Below are 27,329 nucleotides of genomic sequence, written 5' to 3' on the forward strand. Positions count from 1 at the left end.
GCATGTGTGATACATCATTGGAAAGCTTAAAATCTCACTTTTCTTGGGGAAGAAAAATTTTGAGCAGGAGGGCATTTAAAAAAAAAAAAAAAAAAAAAAAAATTAAACAGCAAAACCCTATCTGGAGGTGAGAGCACGCGAGAACAGAATTACAGACGCCATGACTTTAACGAGATATTATCGCGTACCTACTTTGTTTCGATCCAAAAACTCCTTGTAGTATGTATCACTGAGTGTCAAGACACAGCTGTGAATGGCCACTAGAGGTGTGCATCGGCACTGCCCTCACGATTCGATTCGATTACGATTCGGAGGGCCACGATTCGATTCGATTTGATTCGATTCGATTCAGAGGGCCACGATTCGATTCGGCAATGCATCACGATGCATTAAAGCCTGGGATGCATTAAAATGCTAAAGCAAAGCATATATTTCGTGAATCATGAGGAAACACAACCGGTCAGACATTAAACAACTTTTTGTTGGCTCTTGTGTCATTCTTGGTTGTAGTCAAATGAAAATAGTAATATATATATAAATTTTAAAAAAAAAACCATCACAGCATTTAATTAGTGCTTTGAATGAGACCAGGGCTTTTTTTTTTTTTTTTTTTTACACACAGTAGCAGCCTTTCATTTTTTACACACCGCATAAGTTTGGTCAAGTTTCCCACCAACCTCATAGAAGCCAAAATGTCTCCATATGCCTGCTTTCAATGTCTTTGGTGCGTCAATAAACTTTCGCGCTCCCTCTTTCTCCGCTTCAGCCATTGTTGTTATGTCTATGTATGTCTATGTATCTCTCTGCTTTCTCGATTGCCACTGCGCAATTGCGCATGTCTGTGACGTTACTCCCGTGAGGAAGCAGATTTGGGTTCCTCGTCCCCCCTGCATTGCTTGTACAGTAGCTCCCTCTACAGGTAAACATGAGAATAATAATACAAATGGGGAAACCAAATCCATTGCATCACCAGAAGATTTTTGAATGGACTTATATATTTTAATATGTGCTGAATCGATTCGGCTTGTTGCCCGCATCGAATCGCATCGTCCATGGCCCGCATCGGGATGCATCGCCGCATCGATTATTGTTGACACCAGTAACGGCCACAGCTGGATTTTTTGTGGATTTTATGGGTGAAACATGGTCATATAACAAGGGTCGCGATGCAGACATCAAGGAGTGGTCGAGATTTTCTTTTTATATATTTACCCTTTTAAACGTTTGTTTTTTCAACTTTTTTTGTTTGGATCAATTATTTATCATCAAACATATCGGAGAAAACGGGCAGTAACAAAAAAAAAATACAATTAAGCGCTAGTTATGAGGTCGATATCCGTGACTTTTTTACAGACGCCATTTTTTTCATTGCGACATAATTTGTTTAAAACTTTAAAATATGTGAGTGAATAATTTTTTAAAGTTGTTTTTTCTTTTTTTTTTTAAAACGAAATATGGGACATCAACTAATGATTCTAAGCTAAAAACGACAGACATTTTGAATAATAAATATGATTAATTACCTTTGTTTTATGGCTGGGTTGAAACAAAAGCGGTTGCGCGACGTCTGTAAACGGGGGTATTCAGGGTAAAACGGACAAATTAAAAGTAGTTCGGGGGCTTAATGTGCCATGAATCTGCTATGGCAGCATATAGAGGTATTGTTCTATCAAACACAACAGTTGTTTTAGCTTAAAATACAGCAATTTCTTTTAAAGAGGAGTGCAAGAGCAGAAACTGCTTTTTCAGGCTTGTCTGTGCTTTCCGCCAATATATATATAATTTCTTACCTAAAAATGCTTGATAACACACATCACTTCAAAGTTAGGTGTTTTCCCCAAGTGTTTCAATTGAATTTCTACTTGTGTCAAGCTATTTTTAAGTTCTAGTTAAGTTTTAAGTTTGTCTAAACTGTAAGTCCGGATAGGATTTTGAGTTTTTGCAGTGTTCAAAATAAATATCTGCTGTATTCGAGCACATTAAGGACCAGTGCTACTTGGTGTTTTATCCAGCAATGACTACTGAGCTAAAATTGACAGTTAGCATTATTAAGTTTTTATTTTACACCCTCATTACTCTACAGCGCTATGTTTTCACAGATTAAATAAAGTCTGTATGTAAGACACGTTAGCCACGCATCGACAGTGGTTATAATTAATAGAAACCTAGCCCTCCGCAGGGCTAACGTTACGTGGGCGAGTGACAGTAACGTTAAACTTATTTATTAGCGATTAGATGTCTACTGCTTGTCTACAGATAGCGGCTGTTTACTAATGCCGTTGACTCTGTCATTTCGCATCTAGTTCAACATACACGTGATCTCTATGAAACTCATCAGACGCTATCTGCTACCACCGTAGCATAATGCGGGCTAGTTTTTAGCAATGTCGGCGTCGTTTGTAGCGGCTGTCAGCTGCAGTAAGTTGTTTTTTAAAATGTATTTATTGCTTCTTTCTCTACGCACGTGACATCAACGCGTTAAAAGTAGTCCGGGCAAAACGTGATGCTTAGAGCTGTCAAAATTAAACGATTTCTCAAGGTGAATAAAATTACTCATATCAGTTTTTAAACTCGAGTTACTCAAGTTGTTCCAGTTTCGTTTCAGCTCTAAATTAAACGCACCACAAAGTTGCATGTCTTTGACAAACCTTCAATCGGTTCATTCACTGCATTCAAGGAAATCCACTGGTTTGTGTCCTTTTTCCGTTTCTCCAGTTGGTAACCGATGACGGGCACTCCCCTATCGTCCTCGGGCGGGCTCCACATCAGCGTGATACAGGTCTTTGAAGCGCAGACCACTTTGGGGGCACCCGGTGGCCCAGAAAGTACTGAAGTAAGAGGCAAGTTAACGTTATTATCACAATTTGAGGGAATAATTGGATGGCATCTACAGAGTGACTGCAGGATATTTCCCAAAATATTCAGCGAGCCTAAGGGAAGTGCTTAATGAGACTTATTTCACGGGTGCTCACTCATGATGCCAGCCATAATGCTATCAGCCGTCTCCAGGGAGTCGCCGAGGCCTTCTGAGTTCTCTGCGTAGATGCGGTAGCTGTACTTCTTCCCGTGGGTCACATTTCTGTCCCTGAAGGAGGTCTTGTCACCAGACACGCGCCCGAGTTGAGTCCACAAACTTTGGCCTGTTTGCTGGCGTTCGAGGACGTAGTTAGTAACGGGGGAACCACCGTCATCTTTGGGAGGTTTCCATTCGATCGCAATGACAGATGAAGTGGTCTCGACTGTTTCCACCGGGCCCTCTGGGGGACCCGGTCGATCTGTGCAGAAAAAGTTTACATTTGAACAAATGCTCTTTCTTGTTTCTTCATCCAACATTCGGTGCCAGTCATCATTTGGGCACATATTTAATCAGCTTTAAAAGTTTTTGTTTTATATTCCAACTTTTACACTCTAAATTGATCGCCTCGTGACAGGAAGCCGAACTTGAACTATAGAAACACACTTCTTGAATGCTAAGACCACATTTAAGTCTCTGCTGTTCCACCCTTAAATATTATTTAGCACACTGTTGCACACTCAAAATAGAGCAAAAAAAAAATAAGACGCTACATTTAACTAGACCAAATGTGAAGTAATTTCATAACATGCCAAATAGGGTCACAATTAAAGTAATTAAACATTGTCCAACAAATAAAGCATGAAGAAATAATTTATATATTGTATATTTGACAAAATAATCGCGTTTCCGAAGTTCGAGCCTGGGGACGAACCCGGAAGTGATACGTCACACCGAGAACAGCAATGGCAGCACTCCATATGGCCGCCATCCAAAGCCCTTCAAACAATGATTCAAACAGCGATATAAGCGATAGATCGAGCGCAAAGGAGGAGATCCAAGTTTATGAAGAGTTGGAGGAAGAAGAGGAGGTTGGAATTTTATGTTGAACCTAACATGTATTAGCCAGACCCTAATCAGGATGCAAACAATGTGCCTGAACTACCTGACATGGAATGGAGACAAGACCCATCGAGATTACAAGATTGGTAAGGTATAGGCTGTTATTATTTTCATGATTTGAAGATGCAGGCATTTGCACATAATTTTATGTTTGTGTCTATCTGATGACATTGTTTTAAAAAAAAAAAAAATCATACTTCATGTTCATTTTGGCAGATCCGGCAGCTCTCGTGCATATAAAATAATAACATAAAAACGTTGGGGGGAAAAAAGGAGATGAGTCGTTGATGGCTTTCTCCACTTTATTGTGGCAACAATAAGAAAACAAAATATTAACGGACTGCCGCCACATTCGACCGCAAAGTTTTGCTTCTCGCTCATCTCCCCCTCGCCTCCTACTACTCACAGCTCTCCAGTGCCAGCGTCTCTTCAACGGATCGTGCAAAGTGTCTTGTTATGAGCATTTTGTTTTCAGCACCATTTTCTGCATAATGTAATGTCCGTATCTGTGTGCGGGCCCGTGAAGGGACCATCAGACAGCAGAGTGGTGACGTAGCGGGAAGTGAGGAGAAGAGTGCGGCGTGACAGCGAAGTTGGCGATCGCATGTTGCAGTAGTCCGTTGTTATTTTTGTTATTTGTTATTTAACTGTTGCCACAATAAAGTGAAGGAAGCCATTATTCACTCCTCTCCTTTCTATTTCCCTATTCGGGCTCTTACAATATGTTCCGGGACCTGTCCCTGCGCTGTCATACGTACTTTGCGTTCCGGCACCTTATGATTTACAAATTAAGCACTGTTCCACAACAGTTGGCAGCTCTGCTTTGACAAAGTCATCAGTCATCTATCCAAAAATCACACTTACTCTTTTGCAAATCCTTGATCATAAACAGACCGGTTGAGGAAGCAGGCATCTTCGAAGTCTTTGTAGCAGAGAACACGACTCGATGATGGCATGAAATTCATTCGCTTAGTGCGAACAAAAGATGTCCATTTACGTGCCCTGCTATCCTTCAGCCACTCATACAACTTTTCTTTAGATTGAGAATACATCGCCACAAACCGCCGTGGCATCTTACCGAGAAGCAATGCAACAATACTGTGTATATGGCGGACTTCCCTCACAGTTCTCGGTGTGACGTAATTTCTGAAGATTTCCGAAGATTGTCGATGAAAAACATTTTCATTGTCAAAGGCGTTGCTATGGGTTAGACAAAGAATCTGGAAGGGTTGCTTTAAAAAAAAAAAAAAAAAAAACGAAAATATGCTTATAATTGTTTAACCATTGATATTATTCAAAAACATGGTTGGCCAACCTTACTTCACATTTGGTCTTTAACTGTGTGTCCCTTTGTAAGTACCGTAGCAAAAACTCCAAAGAAATGGCTGCACAGTAAACTCTAATTAAACTCAGGATGATTTTAGTCAGCTATTCATCAGCTCGGATGCAGTGACCGGAAAAGGATTCGGAGATTCTCTGATCCTTAACATCACTGGCTGGACTTAATATCTGACAAACCAGAAAATTCTCAATCAATTGCCCTGTTCTCTTAAAAATAAGTAGACTAGCTCAGAATGAGTTATGAAAGGGCCTTAATTCACAGACTGTTTGCCCAGCTTTAGTCTGATTGATGACTTGTCTTACCGAGCACAAAAAGCTGTGAGGTGGCCTCCGCGGTCCCGAATGGGGTTTTAAGTTGGATTTTAATTTCCCCTGCATCTGCCCGTAAGCAGTCTTTGAATAGCAGCCGACTGTGATTGGGCTCCTTCACAATTTTCACTCCTCCTCCATCTTTGACCTCTGTGCCGTTCTTAGACCAGTTAACTATCAAGGCCTCCTGAGGTGCAAAGGGCATCTTGAACGTGGCATTCTGGCCCACTCTCACTGTCAAAGGCTTAGAGAACTTCTGAAGGTCATCTGGGTCAAATTCCGGTACATCTACAATTCACAATTTAATTAGTGATCATGAACGTGAATGAGCACGCTTAAGGTTTGAAGTTATTTATACTCTACCTCCAATGATGACCTTTCCTTGCGTACTCTGATCTCCTGACACAAAGCGGTAGACGCCAGAGTCCTCATTTTGACAGTTTTGAAAAGTCAGCGTTTGATAGGTGGAATCTTTGCTTATGCTGATCACGGGACTGGAGTTTAGCTTGGGAAATCATACACGGAAGGAAACGCAATTTGAGCTAATTTGCTATCCAAAATAGTCATTCGGTTGCTCAGTGCATCTCGATCCTTACTGGCTCTCCGTCTTTAAACCAGGTGCCGTCGCAGTCCATGTTCATGATGACTTTTAGTTCAGCAGACTTTCCACGAAGACAGTACATGTCAGAGAGTCCACAGGTGATCACAGGCTCTGAAAACAACAAAATTCAGAAGTTTTTATATTTAGAGTCAAAGAGTTGACTAAACTCAAAGGAATAATACGTAATACCATGAGTCATGATAAAACAAATTTATGCTTACCATTTGCAACTGCTGGTGCCAGTTCACTCATTTCTTTAACAGACAGGACAAAGAAAAACAACAACAAAACTGTCATTCATTGAGTACTTTATTAATCATAATCTTTTTGTGGTACATTTTGTTGGAAATGTCTTACCTAAAAAAAAAATAAAACTGCTATTGGTTACGCGAGTTTTGCCAAATGCTAGTGATAACCCAATTTGTAGTCATTTTTTAAAACCCTTTTAAGAAATCCTTTAATAATCTTTCTTTTTTAATATACTGTATCAATTTCTTACCACTGCCTCCTGCCTCCACAACTGCTTTATGAGAGGGCGCATCTGCTGGTTTCTCATTTCCTGTTAAACATTCATGTTAGTTGTTGCTGTGTCAACAATTTATCAATGTGAGCATACTGAAAATTGATGAACAGCACAAAAAATGCAACTCTAGCACAACCTAAGTACTTCTATCAATTGCTCAAAAGCCTTCAGATAAAACCACATGTAGATGCTGGTGCATCTATTAGTGTTTCTTACCGCTTCTTCTCACCGCCTTCACAGCTGGTCTAGCAGGGGTCACAACTGCCGGATTACCGATTCCTGTTTAAAATTGTTGTTAGTAGACGCTGTTTCAACAATTTATCAATGCAGGCATACTGAAAATTGATGAACAGCTTTAGTCAATGTAATCAAAAAAAGACAAAACCATCTGTAGACTTCGCTACAGAATTTGTTTCGTTACCGCAACTGATCACCTGCTGGCGGGTCAGTTTTTGCTCTCACAACCCCGATTCTTTACATTACCGGTTTTAAACTTAAAGCTCAGAGGCTAGAACCATTTTGTGGCCTGCGACTTTGCGTTACTTGCAAAAATAGCAACATTTGAGATTGGTGTCACTTTTAAAAATGTTAACATGTCACAAACTGACAGGCAGATCGGTGCAATGTCTGCATTAAGAGTGTGACAATATCTCGATACAGCGATATATCGCGATATTTTGCAACCCGATCGGTTATCGATATGCTCCCGCCAAGTACCGATACTTTTATTTGACATATTGGCCATTGGATGCTGTAAACTGCTCAATGTTTGTTGAGCAATTCTTTGGCGGTCCACTAGGGGCGCTCAATAGTGGCGGTGAAGGTAAAGTGCGCACAAGTTGTCTAGAGAAGAAGAGGAAGCTCCAAGTGGGTTGAAAAAAGTAAAAAAGCTTCATAGGATCGGTGGAGGAAAAAGTGACAAAAATATTGCTACAAATCACACATGTGGACACGCTTTAGATTTTACACCAACAAGAAAGAAAGGAAGTAAGGTGAACAAGGACTTTGCTGTATGCAAGACTTGTCTAACAAAAATAAGGTTCCCTGGCAGCTGGTGACAAAGTGGACACAGATTTCTTCACTGCTTTCATCACTTGAGGTAAAGTTTTGCAATGTAATTGATTTTTTAATTTACATGTATTATTTTGATGACATTTGGTGTTGAGTGATATAAAATAAACCAGGACCCTAAACTGGATGAAAATTAATATCGAACAAGCCTACATGAATTTACTGATTTATTTGATATTATTTGAGAACCACTTTCCATCTAGTTTACTACACAAACTGTTATTACCACCATTTTGATGCAATAAGCTATAAAAATGGTTTGAATAGCATCCAAGATATATAAGGTGATATGCATGATAATTAATGTAGCCTACATATTAAAAATAGGTAATTATTGCATTTTTAATTTCTAAACATTCAATTCATATTTTTTTAATTCACTCAATACTTCTAACACAAAAAAAATCAGGATTTCAAAAGCTATTAAGTAACTAATATTTTTTGTTTTATTTTGTTGTTTTTAAGGTTGGGAAAATTGTGACTGATTTGACACATTGTGAGTCATTTTTTCATCTACACATGCCTGTGCGACTCGTAATTTTGGTGATGAAAAGATTTTTGTGGTATCTACGAAATTTAATATTGTCTATTAACTACTAATAAATTGTTGAAAATTGTTTACATTTGGAAACACTTTTGATGTGTGGAGCATTGTGTTCTGCATGCTGTCCCTATACAAGCCGAATGACTCACTGGAGAGAGAGTGGGAGGGGTAGACGAGTTTCAGGGTGCGCGAAGGTTCCGTGTACTTTTATTTTGTTGGCATCGGCTATGGCTCACAGTTGTCGTGTTTGTGCTCTTAGTTGTAAAAAAGCTATAGAAAACCCTCATGAAGTTAGCTTTGTACTTGTCGACGCTACAGAATTTTTAAATATTATTATTTAACTTTTGTGCTTTGCCGTATTATTTTTTTTACTGTATGCCATATCTGTTAAAAAGATTGAGAATCCCGTGAAAAATGCTAGCAAACCGTATGAGTTGATATTAGGGCTGCAGCTATCGATTATTTTAGTAGTTGTTTAATCAATGAACTAGTTAGTTTGAACAATCGAGTAATCGGATAAGGAAAATGAAACATTTAAATACCTGAGCTGAGCCTCAAACGGTATTAAAAAAAAATGTACAACAAAAGAACAATTGGCTAACTTACATAGCAAAAGTCCGCCAGCTTAAAGGGTATGAAAACGCAAAGGGGGTGTGAGACATCAATAGAAGCGTTATGTGCCAAGATAACAAATATTGATAAAGTTAATAAAAAATCAATCACATTCATGAGCAATTATCGAAAATAGATCGAAAATGACGAACATTTCCGAAAGTGTTCCAGAAACAGCCGAATGGGGCGGAGACGTCATAACAAGGAAACAAAAGGTCGAGGCAGGTGCCATCGTTGTTTATCGACGAGAGAGTTGCGTTCGTGTTATATCAAAAAAATCGCTAAAATGGTTCAAACCTGTCATGCTATGTGGTTTACAAATAGCCATTTGTCGCAATGTAGTACCCATGAGTTCCCGAACGCGAGAAAAAGAGCTGGACTACGCAGACAATGAGTAAAGTTAGTCAGTGCTAAGAGGGCTAATTTTGCAGACCCAGCCTCCGGCACGGTTTTGTGTGGTGCGCATTTTACACCTGAAAGCTATACGAACTATGGGCAAATGAAATCGGGTTTTGCTAAGAAATTGCTGCTGAAAGCAGATGCGGTGCCCGGTGAAAGAGGACGATGACTGGCTCTGATGAGACCACCTCACCACCCCAGGCAAAGCAAAGGAGGGAAATGGCCAGAGTGAGTACTCTTTTATAATAAAAAACATATCACACATTGGATATAGGACTGGACACACGTATAAATTATCGCTCATAATATATATAGAAGAAATCCTCTAATCCCATTCATATTTGTGTCGGATGGCATAGCGAAACCGATGATAGCATATTAAATGATAATTATTCTATACATTACTTTAATTTTGCGGTCACGGTGTATCAGCTTCACAAAAAGAAATGCAAAACAAACCATTCGGTGATTCTGTTGCAGCCGGTGTTTCATCAGTGTGATTGCTCCCCTAAATGATCCTTTCATTAGGCTGCATTGGCTTTCGTTTGGGCTCAAATTGATAACCCAAAACACCAAAGAAAGGTTCATAATGTTACGTCGGATTCGTCGCTGCAAATAGAAACAAAATTGTCCGACATCATCGCCGCCATTCAGTACTAAGCACTGAGCCGGTTGTTTCCCTATAGTGACGTCACGCACACAATATGCTAGATTTCCGGCATCTCGGGGGCGGGTACTTTTAGCTTGACAAACGACCTCATTTCTATCATTTTCTTGGTGTTGCGATGTGTGTAATTACACGAAGTGGCATGATATGAATTCAAAAGGCATGCGTTGATGGATAAATGATCGAATATTAGCATTCCCCCAGGTGTTGTCATACCCTTTAAATGCTATAAAACACTAATGTTTTTTCTTTTTATACAATGCTCTTCACAAATGGTTCAGACACATATTTTCACAAAAAAAAGGCTAAACATACTTGTAAAGTAAATCATGAATGCATTAAAACAATTTTTAGCTCAAACAAAAACTTATGTTGGTCTTAACAAGGAGCAGCTGGATTCAGCCATGTAAAATTAGGCAGTCTAGATGGCAGTGTAGCCACCCAAATCAATAAAACTAAATGCAAACACTTTCAAAATAAACCATTACGACACAACTTTAATTGAACGGATAATTGAGGCAGTAAAATTTAATTCTAATAAATTTTTCTAATCGAATACTCGAGTTAATCGATTATTCGTTACAGCACTAGTTGACATATATGCCTTGTATTTAACACCAACATTAGTAGATGCTGTGTCAATAACTTATCATTATAGGCATAATGTAAATTGATGAACAGCAGAAGAAACGAAGCAAACAGCAACAAGCAAAACAATGCAGCAAATGTGCATTGCAAGTAAACCAAGTTAAGTGACAGATTGTCGTATGAAGTATATAGTTTTCCAACTGTGGATTGTAATTAAGAAACCTGGTTCTGGTGTGGGTTTTCTGTTGAAATCTACTGATATTCTAGTAACCTGGCAATTTGGTTATACAAATGCATTTTTAAGATTTGTTGCTTTAAAAGTAGATTTAAAGGGTTTTATCGGGTGAATGTAAGGGCGAACACATCGAAAAGTTTCTCACTTTAAACTTTTTAGATATTGATTTTTGCTGCCTCCAATTTTAAGAATTCATAAATTCCATATCGTAGGCCCTACAAAGTTTTGCAGAAGCGCTGCATTGAGCAAACTCACTTGGTTTGGGGGGTTCGGGTGGGGGTTCAGTTTCTTTTGCAGCTTTGATTTGTTCTTGCAGTTCCTCTTTCTTTTTCTCTAGCTTTTCGTGTTGCTCCTGAGCCACCTTCTGCAGGTCGATACCGGAGCCCCCCGCCTTTGTTGTCTTCCTCACCGACTTCTTGCCCTGATCTGCATCTTTATCAGCTAGAGAGAAAAGGGAGTGCTGAAGTGTGTGCTACGGTGGATTCATTAATAATCTGTGCAGCGTAGAGTCGCTAACATACCTTCAACTACGAGCCAGGCATTACATGATTTTATTCCCGCACAGGCAGAATAAATGCCTTTGTCTACAACCATGCAGTCTTTGACCACCAGTCTGTGAATAAGCTTATCCTCAGAAACCTCAATGTCGTATTTATCTCCTTGTTCCAAGGGCAGATTCTTGCCAAACCACGAAATCTTGGCCAGGGGAACGGAAAGGACACACTCGAATACGGCATCTTCTCTCTCCATCGCCTTAACTTCCTGAATTTTCACCAAGAAATCAACCATGGGAACTGAAATACATGGCGTGAAAAAGCAAATGTCATGAAATCCATCTGCCCAAACAATAATATTCATTGGCCGGTGAATATTTTGAATCAAGTTTGAGTCTGAATCAAATGATTTTTAATAGGGTTGTTCCGATCATGTTTTTTTGCTCCCGATCCGATCCCGATCGTTTTAGTTTGAGTATCTGCCGATCCCGATATTTCCCGATCCGATTGCTTTTTTTTTGCTCCCGATTCAATTCCAATCATTCCCGATAATTTTTCCCGATCATATACATTTTGGCAATGCATTTGTTTATTATGACAATAAATCCTCAAGATGGCATTTACATTATTAACATTCTTTCTGTGAGAGGGATCCATGGATAGAAAGACTTGTGACTTTGTTTATTGTGACTAAATATTGCCATCTAGTGTATTTGTTGAGCTTTCAGTAAATGAAGGCCATGCCCAATGCATGATGGGAAGTGGAACCATGACAAGCGAAACCACGACTGTGCGTAGTGCTACCAATTCATTCTGTATATTTTCTCTGCGATGGGATACAATTCAAGGTGATAAGAAAAAGATCAATTGCTGCCTTGCTTCCCCACATTGCTTCCCATGATATTTCCAATAGTAGGGAGTGGGATTGTAAGGTTTTAGCCAATTAAAATAAGCCTCCTAAGGCTGCCAAAATTCACTCTACTCATTGTCTCTCTGTATTGGCAAAACGGCGCCATAACAGATGAAGTGATTCAATGTGTGAGTGGGTCGTGCAGCACATGCATTAATTGCATTAACTATTTTAACGTGATAATTAAAAAAAAAAATACCGCCGTTATTGGGATAAATTTGACAACCCTACCTTAAGCCTAAACTAAAGGCTCTGGATAAGTGTAACATATTACGTCTGTAACGTTAAATACAATTAGAAAACGATTTAATTAAAAAATATATGGTAAAAAAAGGCATGGCTGATATTTTTTTGCCGATTCCGATACTTTGAAAATGACGTGACCGGACCCGATCGATCGGCATCTCAAATTTTAAAGATACCGAGTGCTGATATGACACCTTGGCAATGCATTAACCAATTGACTACCAATGAACGCAATTGATATCCAATCGATTTGAAGTAGAAGGGTTGGCAGCGAATGAATTAAAGTTCATTCGCTGCCACCCCCTACTTCACATGGATTCATTGGACGTCAACTAGTGATCAACACATTTAAAATCAGGATGAAGAAGGATGAAAAGAGCCACATGATTGGACATCTGTCAATGGCAGCCAATGAGTTAACAAGAAAAAAAGCACTGCCAAAAAGTAAAAAAAATATTTCCATACTCCAGATATCATGGTTGCATGATGTTATCTTATGTTAGCTTACCTCTATACCTAGTATAATATTTTCCTACCGGCCATGTTTACTTTGTAATGTTATTTTTGTTTCAATTGACAATACCTTGTACATCTTGATTGTTTTATTGCTTTGTAGCGCCTTAAAAAAATTCAAAACCCGATCTTTTTTTACCTGGTTACAATCTTCTGGAAAATACGTGATCGGATTGCGGACGTCCAAAATAGAGGTCGACCGATATGGGATTTTCAAAGGCCGATAATAATGTTTAGATAATGAATTCAGCCGGTATTTTATTTAAAGCAGGTTGATTATGAAGATTATGAAACACCCATTATATAAATGTTAATTTTTCTTCTGCTAATTCCTTTTTAACACTGATCACTAGGTGGTGCAAAATCACAATTAACAAAGATCATCACCCAAACAGTGAACGTAATCGTTATTGTATGGGGGATATATCAGCCGATCTTGAACAAAGTCCATCTATCGGCCCTATGTATCGGCCGGCCAACATATTGGTCGACCATTAAAAGAAAGATAAGCACCCAAACAGCTGTCATAAGTTAGATTCTAATACTGTATATCAACTATTAGGCAAGCTTTAAAAAAAAAAAAAAAAAGTCCATATACAGGTAGTCCCCGGGTTACGAACGAGTTCCGTTCCTATGCTGGCGACGTAACCCGAATTTGAAAGTCGGAATTAACCCTTTTAAGTACCCCTAAATACCCACCAAATCTCAAAATAACTATCCAAAAACATGTATTATTCGTCAGTGATCCTCAAACACCGGGCCAGGGACTGGGAGCGGTCCGTGGCGCGTTTGCTACTGGGCTGCAAAGAAATAATGAATATTTTGTTAACGACTGCATTCTTCTTCTCCTCTATTGACTAATCTGAGTACAAATTTTTGTAGTTGTCCTCTAGTGGTTGGCCGCCATTACTGGGGTGTTTGCACACCTATAGCATCCCAGCGTCAGTCAATGTAAACACTAATGTTAGCTGCTGTTGGCTGTGTGCTGCGGGTGGCAACGTCTTTGGACAGCTTTTTTTTTTTACAGGGAAAAGGCCACTGGAGAGGAGCCTACAACCAATTCCATTCCACAATTTATGTGGCTAAAAGCTAGCAAATGAGGCAACAAAAGTGCACTGAGAGCATCACACCTTGTGGCGAACTGTATTGGTAAATCCAAGAAACCTTTCACAATTGGAGAAGAACTCATTATGCCTGCAATCAGGGGATATTTGCCGTCAAGTTTTAGGAAACGGCTCGGTTAAAAAATGTTCAAATTCAGCGTATGGGGAGTTAAATTTTCCCTCCACTAAATCTTCGCTATGTCGTGTTTTATATTTAAACTGTAATTTTCTGCCACACATTGCCCGTGGGAACAAAAAGCCTATATCACACCGGTCCTTGGTGCAAAAAAGGTTGTGGACCACTGTTATATGTCAAGATGTTGGAACTAAGTCCTAGATAGACAGCAAGCCAAGCTCCGAAATGACGATGTCAGACATCCCTGTGGTTCTCTTACTTTTTTCAGCTGCTCATGACATCAACACTTGCAGAATGAAACTAAAATGAAGATGAAATTAAATCAGTTTAATCTTCAATAACAGCAATTCAAATTTGCATTCAACTAACTAGCTGCTGATACAGCAATAACAATCCACACAAACGTTTAGCATGAATCAGTTAGCGTCCACACATCATCAAAAACAATCACATAAACTCGCCCTAAGTATTCGACCATAATTGAAGACGCACACTAAACAGTACAAAAGGTGTTGCCTCTATGGATGCTTCACAAGCAACAAATGTCCGCGCAGGCTTGCTGCTAAAGGTGGGAGTCTTGGGGCACCTAAAGATTCAATTACGATTACAATTCAGGGGCTACGATTTAATTATAAAAATTGATTATTGATGCACCCCCCCCCACCCCCCCAAGCTATTAGCTCCTTTTCATGTTTCCTACGTTAAATACAAAAAATTATACAAAAATCCTCACAGGCTAAAATAAACTACTATTTCAGTATCAAGTTAACAGTTCAAAACAGTAAATAAAATACTCAAGTCCCCATTCTGTATCAGCAGCTTCAAACTACATTCAATTTTATGTTGTGAATCAACTGTTAAAGTTGTTAGAATTGCTCCTGTTATTCCATAATTTCGCTTCTGTCTACTTTCGACATGTGAACGTTTTAAAACTGTATCATCATTTAAAGATAGATTCAAGCCAAGATTTTGCCGATTCAGGAGTATTTTAGATAAAAAGTTAATTAGGTTCTCTCGGAAGGTTCGCTACAACATCTTTCCAGAGAAGTCTACTGCTTTAAGATGGCGGCTGTATACTCACGCCAGCGAGTCTGTCATTTCGCATCTAGTTTTCTATACATGTGCTGCATACACCACCGAGTCTGTCATTTCGCATCTAGTTCTATATACATGTGATATCTACTGTAGCATTATGTGGGCGTAGTTTGTCGCGGCTGTCGGCTGCAGTGAGGTACAGTATTATTTTATGTTTTTTTTTATCTTGCGGCATGAGTTGAGCATGATGTTTACTCTCTGTCCGTTCTTCATTGCATCCCGAAGACCGCGCTGACTGTGTTTTAGATCCGCTTTACTTGGGCATTTTTCAATAATTTGGATTTTTGTGAATCATTTTTTAATCTTCCACGGCCGAATCGCGAATAATCTAATAATCTTTGAAATTTTGCACACATCTAGGGACTACCTGTATTGGCCCACCATATATTAGCTGGCCAGCATATTGGTCAACCTTTATAAGAAAGATGAGCGCCCAAACAGCTAATATTAGTTCTTCTATTATATTAACTATACAGTATAACGGCCTTTAACCCCTAATCTTGACTAAATGCTAGGGTTGGGAATGTCTTGCATGAAGCCGATTTGATATGTATCTAGATACACAGGTTACGATTCGATTAAAAATTGATACATTTTTAAGGCCGAGCGATTCGATACGATTCGATATAATTTAAGAACGATACGGTTCGATACAGAGTGAAAAACGATACGAAAGTAAACATTTGTTGTGTGTGTTTGTACAGTATTTTAAACATATAAAAAAGATTAAAGATTAAATTAACAAAATTTCATACCAATGTTATGTTTTATTTTTTTATGGGGAAAAAAAAAGATGATATATGACCGTCATTTTGTTGGATGGGATTGATAATAAAATAAAACTCCAGTGACAGACAACAATAAAGTGCAGTAATTCAATTACTGTATATCCTGGTGTTTCGAACACAAGAGGTAAGTAATTTAAGTGCAAACTTTCAACGTAAACATCGTACAAACAAAAAATAGTAATTATATGCAGCAGCTCTAGAAAAAAAGAATTAAACCTGCAATGTTATCATAAATAAATAATAAATTATGCTTTACCACTGGTATAATTGGGGGAATAAAAACCATGGCATTTTAGACAGGTTAATAACCTTATACACAGCAGAGTCTTTCACTTATGCCTGTGCTTCCACATTTTTTTATTCCTCATCACTGTCCATATCTTTTTTGAAGGGCAGATTTTTTCTTGAGGAAGATCAACTAATCCACATGTTAATGGTTAAGTAGACTGCGTTTCAAGGAAAAAAAAATCTCCAGAGGGTCGTGCTGCCCTTTCCACCATTGTAGTGGGTTATTTTTCAGGGTTAAAAACTCACGATCTCTGTACCGCTCTGTCCCATGCGAACAGATCTGGCTGCCTTCCTCACTTCAAAGTCCGACTTTTGTTTTTCCTGGGTGCGTTGAAAATCAATCGCTGCACGTCGCTGGCGTCGGTGCTCAAACTGTCCATTGTTTTAGCATGTTGCTTCGTTGCCACTACTAGTTTCGTTTTTGTTTTGGGCTGTGAAGAAAACGCTACGGAGCGTGCGTTACAGTGGTTTTGTTAGATTTCGCGTTGTGACACGCCCGTGACGATCGGGTAATGACGGCGACTAGTAGCGGTTCTGCCGAAATGCATGGGAAGTAGAGGCAACCACGACCGTGAGTTGTGCTTGTCCATATTATATCATGCGTGTGGGCTCAATCTAAGTGTGCTGTGTGGTGAATGACACAAGCGCAACAAGTGAAGTAAAAGCTAAATTATCATCCCATTAAGCAATGCATTGAACTTGGCATTAGAAGCCGATTCTTGTGCTCGCGATAGCTGAATTCTATCTCTACTATCGGTTCGTTGAATATTTAATGGCTAATTACTGTCGAATGGTAACTTTACTATCGATACAGCTGTATCTCTCACCTGTAACACCGGATATTCGGTCGTATCTGTTTATCGTTCTCAGGCTTACTAAATGCCATGTTCACTTACTTTTGAAATCCGTGGAAAATATGTTCACATTTTCTACGTCCAACTGGTAGAATCCACCGTCTTCTGGCATCAGATCCCTCATACTGAAAATATACTTTCTCCCTACTCTCCTCAGGCTGTGCTTCATTGTGTCTCCCAACTCTTTCGTGTATGGTATCATTTCACCATCCTGTAAAAGAGAGTCACAATTCACTGCCAGAAGCATTAAATATTTGAATTAGAGTGCAAAAAATTGACTTAAACAAGGTCTGAAATATGGTCTACCGTCCAGAAAATATTATATATGTGAAAAAAATAATCAGGTTGAACTTTGAGCAAGCAGTTGCAATTATTCTAGTTACTCCATGACCTTTTAGTGTGATTGTAAATAATGCTCTAGCCTTATTTTCACCTGACCTTATACAGGTATATTGAGCTGCTCTGTTCAATAAGGTCCATGTCAATCTCAAAGGATGCGCTACCGTCTGCATTCACCCGGATATGCCTCAGGTTGGATATGTTCTTGACAAACTGCGAATATACGAGAGTAGAAATGATGACATTAAAAACAAAAAAATTGGAGAGACTAAAATGTGTTCAAAATCAATGTAACCTCTGCTTGTTCTTCTTCTCGTTCCTTCTTCATTTCATTGAGTTTCTTCAGCATCCAGCGGAAATCGGTCACTCCGTACTCAGCGCAGATTTTCTCGTAGTCTTTCTTGTCGGCGCTAAGTAGCATCTCCCAAAATTTCGGATCCAACTCGCCCTCCTTTTTCTCCGTTTGCTCTGATTTTGGACGTACTTTACTAAAGAGGTGAACCACAATTAGTTTGCTGTGTTGACGTTTTCAAAGAAACACCAAGACGGCTAACCTTTTTCTTAGGACATTCTTAAAACCACCGTTGACGGGTTCTGTTGCATTTTGCTGGGGTTTGTTTTTCTTGTAGCCAACTAGAAAACAGTAAGGTGCTATTGTTTGTGTGTGTGGTGTGTGCAGGCGTGTGTGTGTGTGTTTTAGGACGGTCTTACCTTCAATAACATTCAGAACAACTGTGACCATGGCCTGTCCGAATTCGTTGGTAGCAAAACATTTGTATGTGTCTGCTTGAGCTGGTGTGACATTTGGCATCTGGAAGAATCACAACATTTTAAGTGGTGAGCGACCGGGCATATTTTCCGGTAACACAATAGTCCAAACTGATTTGTCATAGTCTTTTACTCTGACTTGCAATGGTATGGCATCCTTCATGACTTTTGTTTTATTTGGTCTACCGCAGTGAGTTTCTGAAGGTTTTGGGGGTTAGTGTGAACCATCTTAAAACGGGATAATGACTGTGACCTCTCTGTGTTCATACCAAGGTTACTGTCGTGAACGATTTATGAAAACAAGAGTTGAAAAAACAATTTTAAGTAAATACTAGGGGTGTAACGGTACACACAAATCTCGGTTCAGTACGTACCTCGGTTTTGAGGTCACGGTTCGGTTCATTTTTGGCACAGTAAGAAAACAAAATGCGAAATATAAATGTGCTAGTTGTTTATTACACATCTTTGTGCTTTCAACAATAGGAACATTAGCCTATGCAAAGCTAGAATTCTGCTCAAAAAGTAGCGGGTATTTAAAGATAATCCAACAACAATTTGCCTTTCAGACCCCGCATATTGGTAAGCTTTCTTTCTGAAAGAAAGAAGAAAAAAGAAGTCCTGTGCTAAAGAGAAAAGCAATCCCAATGACAAAGATTTTAACATGTATTTTACAAATGAAATGCCTCAATGAATCATTTTTTTTCTTATGAACGGTTTTCAAAAGCTTTATTGGTGGATTTTCTCAAGTTAAAGCGCCACACAGAAATTAATAAATTTAATTGTCTAAGCAAGATCTGTGTATTATTCTTATTATTTAATTACAGGTGTTTTAGCTCATTTCAATTTATTTTATTTAAATGGGCTATTATTTATTTTATTATGTGTTTATATTTTACAGATGTGACGTAGTATTCATTTATATTATGTTGTATAACTTTAGTTCCTATGTGAATATTAGTTCCTACTTTTTTTGTTGTGCTCGGAGGGTTTTGTATTGAACACGGGGCCGTGTTAGTTAATATTATAGCAGAGAAGACAGCAGTAAATCAACAAAGACAAGTCAACTGTGCCCCGATCTACTACTCAAGAGATCTGATGGACTCAAAAAGTGGGTTACGATTGCATATAAGTTTGAAAATCGACCGGATCCACCGTATTTTTACACGAGTGACTTCCGGTCTGCCCGATCCTAGCTACCGGTAGTAGTATTGACGCAGGAGGGTCGCGTCTCGCGTCAAATAATAAACTCTGCCGTTCTTTTCGCATGCGTCGTGTTGAGCCGCTTCTGGGACGCGACTGCGACTGGTGTGCATTGGCTGATTGACTTTAACGCCCGCGTTTCACTGCGTTCTCGGGGCGGCCACGTTGTCGTGCCGTTGACGTTTCTGGGTTATACTGTCCTACCGTGTTGGTCCTCAATATAGTAGAGAAGACGGAGTAAATACAATCTATACAATGAAACTGTAACTAGATCGACTCACAGCCTTGAAAAGTAAGGGTTACATTACGTCAGAAACTCGTTCGGTACGCCACCGTTCCGAACCGAGCACCATGTACCGAAACGGTTCAATACAAATACATGTACCGTTACACCCTTAGTAAATAGTATATTTAAAAGGAAAAAACGAGCTGGAGCTGCGGTAGGAGGGACTGGCTGATTGGCTGGGGAGGGGCCGTGGCCCTGGGGCGGCACCCACACAGCAGTTTTACTTATTTGCTGGATTATCACACGTCTGATGGGATTCACGCATGACTGGGTGCAATTAGATACACTCGAGTACAGAATCTCTATGTCCCACGATTAGCGATCAGGCAGCATAGAATAGGATGTCAACGTATCCATACTTACAAGGTATTCACACAATACAGCTGGGCTGAGAACGAAAGTGGTTTTGTGTCATGTGGCAAAATGGATTTTGGCATGTGTTATTTATTTATTTTTATTTTTTTGCATGTGGCATTTTTTTTCAGGATGTGGCAAAATGGAGTTTGGCATGTGGCATTTTTCGGGCATGTGGCATTTTTTTGAGGTACATGGCAAAATGGATTTTGGCATGTAGGATTTTTTTGGTATGTGGCAAAATGGATTTTGGCATGTGGTATTTATTTTGGTATTGTGCCATTTTTTGGGGAGTGTATGTGGCAAAATGGGTTTTGGTATGTCGCATTTTTTTTTTTATATGTGGCAATTTTTTGGGGTATTCGGTTAGGTAGGTAGGTAATGTTAAGTGTATGGTCAAAAATCACAGCCACACATGTTTTTCTGCCATTTAAAATAAATGGAAAATTGGGACATGCATAGCCAACAATGGCATAGCCTGACTTGGGTGCCAGTTGAATGTCAACTCGCTGTAAAGGTAAGTGTATGGTCAAAAATCTCAGCCACACATTTTTCTGCCAATCAAAATGAATAGAAAATTTGGACATGCATAGCTGTCAATGGCATAGCCTGATTTGGGTGCCGGTTGAATGTCAATGCGCTGTAATGGTAAGTGCATTTTTAAAAATTCACAGCCACATGTGTTTCTGTCATTTAGAATGAATGGAAAATTTGGACGTGCATAGCTTGTGCATGGCCTCCAAAAATGCCATATATCAAAAAAATGCCACATGCCAAAATCCATTTTGCCACATGCCAAAAAAATGTCACATGCCAAAATCCATTTTGCTACCATACCGTTCTCGCTGTCTCTCCAATACTGCGTTCTACACCTCACATTGCCGATTTGTGTACGCTCCACCCCACCTAATCACATCTCTTTCTGACTCCCACCTACCCTCCTTTTTCTCTTAGGTCATCAGGCCCCCCAATTTGTCAACCGGAAATAAAATTAGCTAATGATAACGCTACTATATTAATAGTTAGTGTAGGTGTTAAATGTATTTGTTGTTGTTGTTTGTTCTTCTCTTCTGTCCCTCTCTCCTATTTCTGTCTTTCTTTCTGTCCCCCCAAAACTCTTTTCTGCTCGCTGCTTTCTCCTAAAAGAGGGAAAAATACAAATAAAAAGATAAAAACGAGAACTGAAACTATTGTGTGTTCGCAAAACTACCTTACTCATATTTCACTTTCGTGTTTTATCCCCAGTAGCAAAATGTACATATCAATGTGACAAAATTAATAAAGAACTGAATACATTTAAACAAAGAACGTTATTCATGTTATTATTTTTTAGTATTGCACCTAAATACTAAAACTAATAGAAACTAAAAACTAACAATGTCAAGAAAAAAAGAAAACTACTAGTACACTAGCAAATCTGCTCTAAATACCTAAAATGAACTGAATTAGAGGGGTGGTAAAAAATTCTAAATTACATTCCCAAAATATTATAACCTTGGTTTATATATTCAACGTTCAAGTATTAATTGTTACTAGTAAGTCATTTTAATTCACTTGCCTCAAACGTATGCTCATTGGAGTTGGCATCATATTTGCTCTGATATTTGGAAGTGTCAGATACATCTCCGTTGTTTCTGCTCCAAGCTACCGTGGGTTTAGGATCTCCAGTCACTATAGCTTTAAAGAACGCAAATTTCCCTGCAAAATACAGCACAGATACATCGTATTTAATACTATTTTTGCTCTGTGAATTTGTCAAATAGTGTCTACCTTCTTGAATCGTCAAAGCGATTGGCTTGCGGGTGAAGTCCGGGTGGCTTTTTCCCTCCGGCAGTGTCTCTATGAACTGCGTAATCATCACTCCAGGAACACGGGATTTTTTTCGGATACCCACTGAGAAACCATTGGAGAGAGATTATATCCTTGTCCATAGAAATAGTAACAGAGGAAAAGCTGTCATAGCCAACAAAAAAGGTCATTATCACTTTTAATCACATCACCAACCTTTTTAAAGTATTCAGTGACCCGTTCTAATGCATGAATATTAGAAAGTCCAATTAAATTCAACCTATTATGTACATTTTGTGGGATAGGGCCTTTTTAAAAACACTTTTCAGATGGTTTTTATTAGCCATATACCTGAGAACCATCACATCTGCAAATATGTAACTCTGAAATTTAAATTGATCCAGTCAAAAAATGCTGGCAAAAAACATCAACAATTAGGTCATACCGGACTATAAGTCGAGTTTTTTGGGGAAAATGTATGCCGTCAAGTAGCTATACACAGTCACTAGTATTACTTCCAAATAATCAAATAGTTATTTTACTTGCCATAGAAGCACCTTCACGGATAGCAGCACTGCACTGTCCCGCTAATGCTAACGTGAGATTCCTTTGAATTAGCAACCGACAATATTACAGCTCAAAAACGGCCACTGCAGTCAGCATTATTCCCCCCACTTTCCTAGCATGTACACGTGTGGCAATTGCTCTAAGACTGCAAGGAAAATGTCCAAAAATAAGTGATCAAATATATACTGTTGTGTGTACATGTCATTGACTAAATATGCGCTTCAACGAGCTCAACTTTTGTTCTGGATTAGCTTCCTTTCACTGGTTATGAACCTACGATGCTGCTTGCTTTACATTCATTCGGGCAGCTTCACAGTCCTTTAAACAGTGTGGACCCTGAATCGTCTCCAGAGTTGAGAGTGTATTGTTCCACTACAGTGAAATGAGAAGAGTCCTTGGCTAAAGGCTGGGTTTATCCTGCCCATTGGAAGCTGTGCGTCTTTGGGTAGTGGGCAGGGCTTGGCTGGTCCGGACGCTTGCATGCATGATTAGAAGATCTGAATGAAGCTGAATCCATTTTTGATAGCGAAATGAGAGAATGAGTGATCTTGTATAAAAATTACACGGGTGGCATTTTTGTTTTCATTCCATTTTTCTGAATGGAAACGGAGACTTTCATAATCATCCTAGTGGCAGGTTTTTGTTAAAAAAAAAACTTGCGAAAAATTGAGCTTCTATTTCTGGTGTGTTTTTTTTCTTTTGTAGCTGCTTGTGTTTGGAGACTTGACTTCTGGCATTCTTGTTTCCTTCCCTATTGAGCAGCGGGTGCCGCTGAGCCCTCTACATCACAAAGCACTCCCCTGCGGACACACTTTGAGCTTCCCCTCATTGATAGACCAGCATCCACCACCTAGCTTAACGGTGTAGTAGCTTTGCATTCCCCACATTAGCTTTCGCTGTTAGTTTCCAGTGATCAAGTTAAATTATTTTCCTCCATAGCGATGGGTGTCGTCATTTCTCCACTCAGGTCTCATATCTACCTCCAAGGGCAGTTTAAGACTGTCCAGATCATTTTGAATCCTGCGGCTTATGGTCCAGTGCGGCTTATTTGTTGATTTATTTGGGTTAATAGGCAACACATCCCTCCTCGCATGTATTGCAGCGCTACAGATATAAATAACAATTCAAAATTCAGTTCCATGCTTAATTATTTATTCTGTTACTGTTCCAGTTTCATTAATTGCTTGTTATGGTATTTGGTACCACTTTATTTGACAGCGGCGTCATAAGACTGTCATAAGACCGTCATAATTATGACATGACACTATCATGGGCATTACTGAATGCTTACGACAGATGTCATAAAGTGTCATTCGGCAAATTAAGTTACTAAGTCCATTTATGTTTAGCTCGGATCTTTTACATCCATTCAAAAGTGAGATAATTTAGTGGATGACACTAAATGACATCTGTTATAAGCTTTCATTAATGCTCATGACAGTGTCATGTCATAATTATGATTGCCTAATGACAGTCTTAAGGTTTCACTGTCAAATAAATTGTTAACTGAATAAATAATTTGCACAGAACCTGAATTTTGATTTGTTATTTACATCTGTAGCACTGCAATGCATGCTAGGAGGCATGTTGGACAGCAACAGTGTTGACAGCAGGTGGCAGCAGAGGTTGACTGTCTCGCCCAAGGGAGCAGTGATGGCCAAATGAAGCTTCTTGAAGCAATGAAGCTTTGAAGTCATTTGGTTCAAAGCTTCATGGTGGTTCATTTGGTCTTGTGACAGTCGTATGATGCCACTGTCAAATGAAGTGTTACCGGTTAATATGTTTTGGTGTAAACATCCCATAATACAGTGAGGGCAATACAGCTTATAGTCCAGTGTGGCTTATCAATGACCAAATGACGTTTTCGTGTCGTGGGTGGCGGCTTATAGACAGGTGCGCCTTATAGTGCGAAAATTACGGTATTTATGCATCTTAACTCATTGGCTGCCATTGAAGGTGCTAGATGTCCAATCCAATTTGACTAGGAGGGATGGCAATCACTGCGAGCTCCTGAGTCGAATTGGACTGACGTCTAGCGCCGTCAATGGCAGTGAAACAATATCACTCAATGCCAGCCATCCCTGTTTGAATGAGTTTGATTTTTATCACTGTGATTGGCAGTGAATGGGTTAAAGAAAAAAAAACTACCTCTCAAGGTTGAAAATCGATAATCCTTTGTAATCATTATTATAATGGTTTGATTAATATCGGCTGGTCGTGGGAAATATTAACTCCATGGCCGGCTAGTGTTAAATAACATTTAAGTTGATGTAAAGTTCTATATTTAATTTATTCATTCATTCATTCATTTTCCGAGCCGCCTATCCTCACAACGGTTGTGGGGGTGCTGGAGCCTATCCCAGCTAACAATGGGCAGTAGGCGGGATACATCTTCAATCTGTTGCCAGCCAATCACAGGACACATGGAGACAAACAACCATTTAGAGTGTTCAAGCAACCTACTTTAACAGTTTATAAATTTCTCTTGTTCATAAGCCAAACTATGGAAAAAAACTGCGACTTATAGTCCGGAAAATACAGTACGTAGTGTATAATAGGTGTTATTTGTCTATTGCGTAGCAGTATGTCATGCCTCTGTGAACACAAGTGATGAAAAAAAAAAAAAAAATGGACGATGGATTACAAGCTTCACTGCGGGTACCTTCATTTTCTGCAGCAGGTCCTGATAAAATAAAAGAGCATACACAGCACATCAGGGTGGTCGCATTGGATTAACTCATTCATCTAAGATATGGCTATCAAAACAACTTGACAGATAACCAGTACACCAACACGGGATTTAACTGAATCTTTAGTTTAGGTCATGGTTTCATTTTTTTCTTATCATCTTGAAATATTACATTGTGTTTTGCTCGAGGGTACAAAAATTCAATATGTCTGCCTGCTTCACCATCTCTGGTTGTCCTGTAATTGTGTAACCAAGAGTTTTTCTGTATCAAGTTGCCCAGTTTCATTAAAGCTCCCACAGTGTTGCTAATGCAATATTTTGATAAATTTATTTGTTAAAGTTAAGAATATGTACTTAGGTGTTGAGAAGAGAACGTTATGGTTTTCTGCACTTACCTTGGCCAGTGCCCGTCCCCTCTGTGACTTTCGATCTTCTGAACATCTCGCACCTTGTACGATTCTTGGGTTAAAAAAACACAAAATAAAACATTAAAGCAGTGTTTTTCAACCGGTGCCGCGAGAGGTCGTCAGGTGTGTCTGGAGAAATTGTCCAATATCGCTTGTAACTGCCACATTGTGACCGTGTTCATTGTTCATTTGTTGTTTTGTGCAATTTAAATTTGTGTCAATAGGGGGCACATTAGCACTTGTGTATACATAGAGCATCATTAGGAGAGAAGAAGCAATCTCAGCAGAGAAGGAAAAGGGGCTCAAGCTGTTAGCACAAGCAAAGAAGGCTAACAATGGGAAGTAAAGGAAGAAAACCTTAGCAAATGTCCTCAAACGGTACTTAGCCAACGAGGTTAGTTTATTTTTGTATGTTTATGTGATTGCCAATTGTATTTACAGTATACAGTGGGGCAAATAAGTATTTAGTCAACCACTAATTATGCAATTTCTCCCACTTGAAAATATTAGAGAGGCCTGTAATTGTCAACATGGGTAAACCTCAACCATGAGAAACAGAATGTGGAAAAAAAACAAAAAAACAGAAAATCACATTGTTTGATTTAAAAATATATATATATTTGCAAATCATGGTGGAAATAAGTATTTAGTCAATATCAAAAGTTCATCTCAATACTTTGTTATGTACCCTTTGTTGGCAATAACGGAGGCCAAACGTTTTCTGTAACTCTTTACAAGCTTTTCACACGCTGTTGCTCGTATTTTGGCCCATTCCTCCATGCAGATCTCCTCTAGAGCAGTGATGTTTTGGGCCTGTTGTTGGGCAATACGGACTTTCAACTCCCTCCACAGATTTTCTATGGGGTTGAGATCTGGAGACTGGCTAGGCCACTCCAGGGCCTTGAAATTCTTCTTACAAAGCCACTCCTTTGTTGCCCTGGCTGTGTGTTTGGGATCATTGTCATGCTGAAAGACCCAACCACGTCTCATCTTCAATGCCTGAAGGAGATTTTCACTCAAAATCTCTCGATCGATGGCCCCATTCATTCTTTCCTTTACACAGATAAGTCATCCTGGTCCCTTTGCAGAAAAACAGCCCCAAAGTATGATGTTTCTACCCCCATGCTTCACAGTGGGTATGGTGTTCTTCGGATGCAATTCAGTATTCTTTCTCCTCCAAACACGAGAACCTGTAGTACTACCAAAATGTTTTATTTTGGATTCATCTGACCATAACACATTCTCCCAGTCGTCTTCTGGATCATCCAAATGCTCTGTAGTGAACCGCAGACGGGCCTGGACATCTACTTTCTTCAGCAGGGGGACACGTCTGGTACTGCAGGATTTGAGTCCCTGGCAGCGCATTGTGTTACTGATAGTACCCTTCTTAGTGTGGTCCCAGCCCACAGGTCATTCACTAGGTCCCCCCGTGGGGTTGTGGGATTTTTGCTCACCGTTCTTGTTATCATTTTGACGCCACGGGGTGAGATCTTGCATGGAGCCCCAGATCGAGAGAGATTATCAGTGGTCTTGTATGTCTTCCATTTTCTAATAATTGCTCCCACTGTTGATTTCTTTACACCAAGCGTTTTACTTATTGCAGATTCAGTCTTCCCAGCCTGTTGCAGGTCTACAATTTTGTCTCTGGTGTCCTTCGACAGCTCTTTGGTCTTGGCCTTAGTGGAGTTTGGAGTGTGA

At 39.3% G+C, this 27,329-nt stretch overlaps 1 protein-coding gene across 1 annotated transcript in view; it reads right to left on the reverse strand.

The window, feature by feature from the left end:
- The window catches only part of LOC130922073 (immunoglobulin-like and fibronectin type III domain-containing protein 1), a 30,797-nt gene extending 4,995 nt beyond the window's left edge, over positions 1-25,802 (reverse strand). Inside the window, exons 1-19 of the mRNA XM_057846584.1 lie at positions 25,620-25,802; positions 25,198-25,218; positions 21,951-22,073; positions 21,739-21,878; positions 18,284-18,383; positions 18,127-18,205; positions 17,868-18,060; positions 17,672-17,785; positions 17,276-17,444; positions 11,328-11,600; positions 11,062-11,247; positions 6,907-6,969; positions 6,667-6,726; positions 6,389-6,421; positions 6,163-6,278; positions 5,930-6,071; positions 5,561-5,854; positions 2,973-3,275; positions 2,649-2,828 (exon numbers count right to left, since the gene is read on the reverse strand). Of these exons, the coding sequence (XP_057702567.1) occupies positions 2,649-2,828; positions 2,973-3,275; positions 5,561-5,854; positions 5,930-6,071; positions 6,163-6,278; positions 6,389-6,421; positions 6,667-6,726; positions 6,907-6,969; positions 11,062-11,247; positions 11,328-11,600; positions 17,276-17,444; positions 17,672-17,785; positions 17,868-18,060; positions 18,127-18,205; positions 18,284-18,383; positions 21,739-21,878; positions 21,951-22,073; positions 25,198-25,218; positions 25,620-25,665 (2,635 nt within the window). The 5' untranslated portion in view covers positions 25,666-25,802. The remainder of the gene's footprint in view (positions 1-2,648; positions 2,829-2,972; positions 3,276-5,560; positions 5,855-5,929; positions 6,072-6,162; positions 6,279-6,388; positions 6,422-6,666; positions 6,727-6,906; positions 6,970-11,061; positions 11,248-11,327; positions 11,601-17,275; positions 17,445-17,671; positions 17,786-17,867; positions 18,061-18,126; positions 18,206-18,283; positions 18,384-21,738; positions 21,879-21,950; positions 22,074-25,197; positions 25,219-25,619) is intronic.
- Positions 25,803-27,329: the final 1,527 nt, after the last annotated feature.

Source organism: Corythoichthys intestinalis, chromosome 9, assembly GCF_030265065.1.
Source record: "Corythoichthys intestinalis isolate RoL2023-P3 chromosome 9, ASM3026506v1, whole genome shotgun sequence".
Taxonomy (NCBI): Eukaryota; Metazoa; Chordata; class Actinopteri; order Syngnathiformes; family Syngnathidae; genus Corythoichthys; species Corythoichthys intestinalis.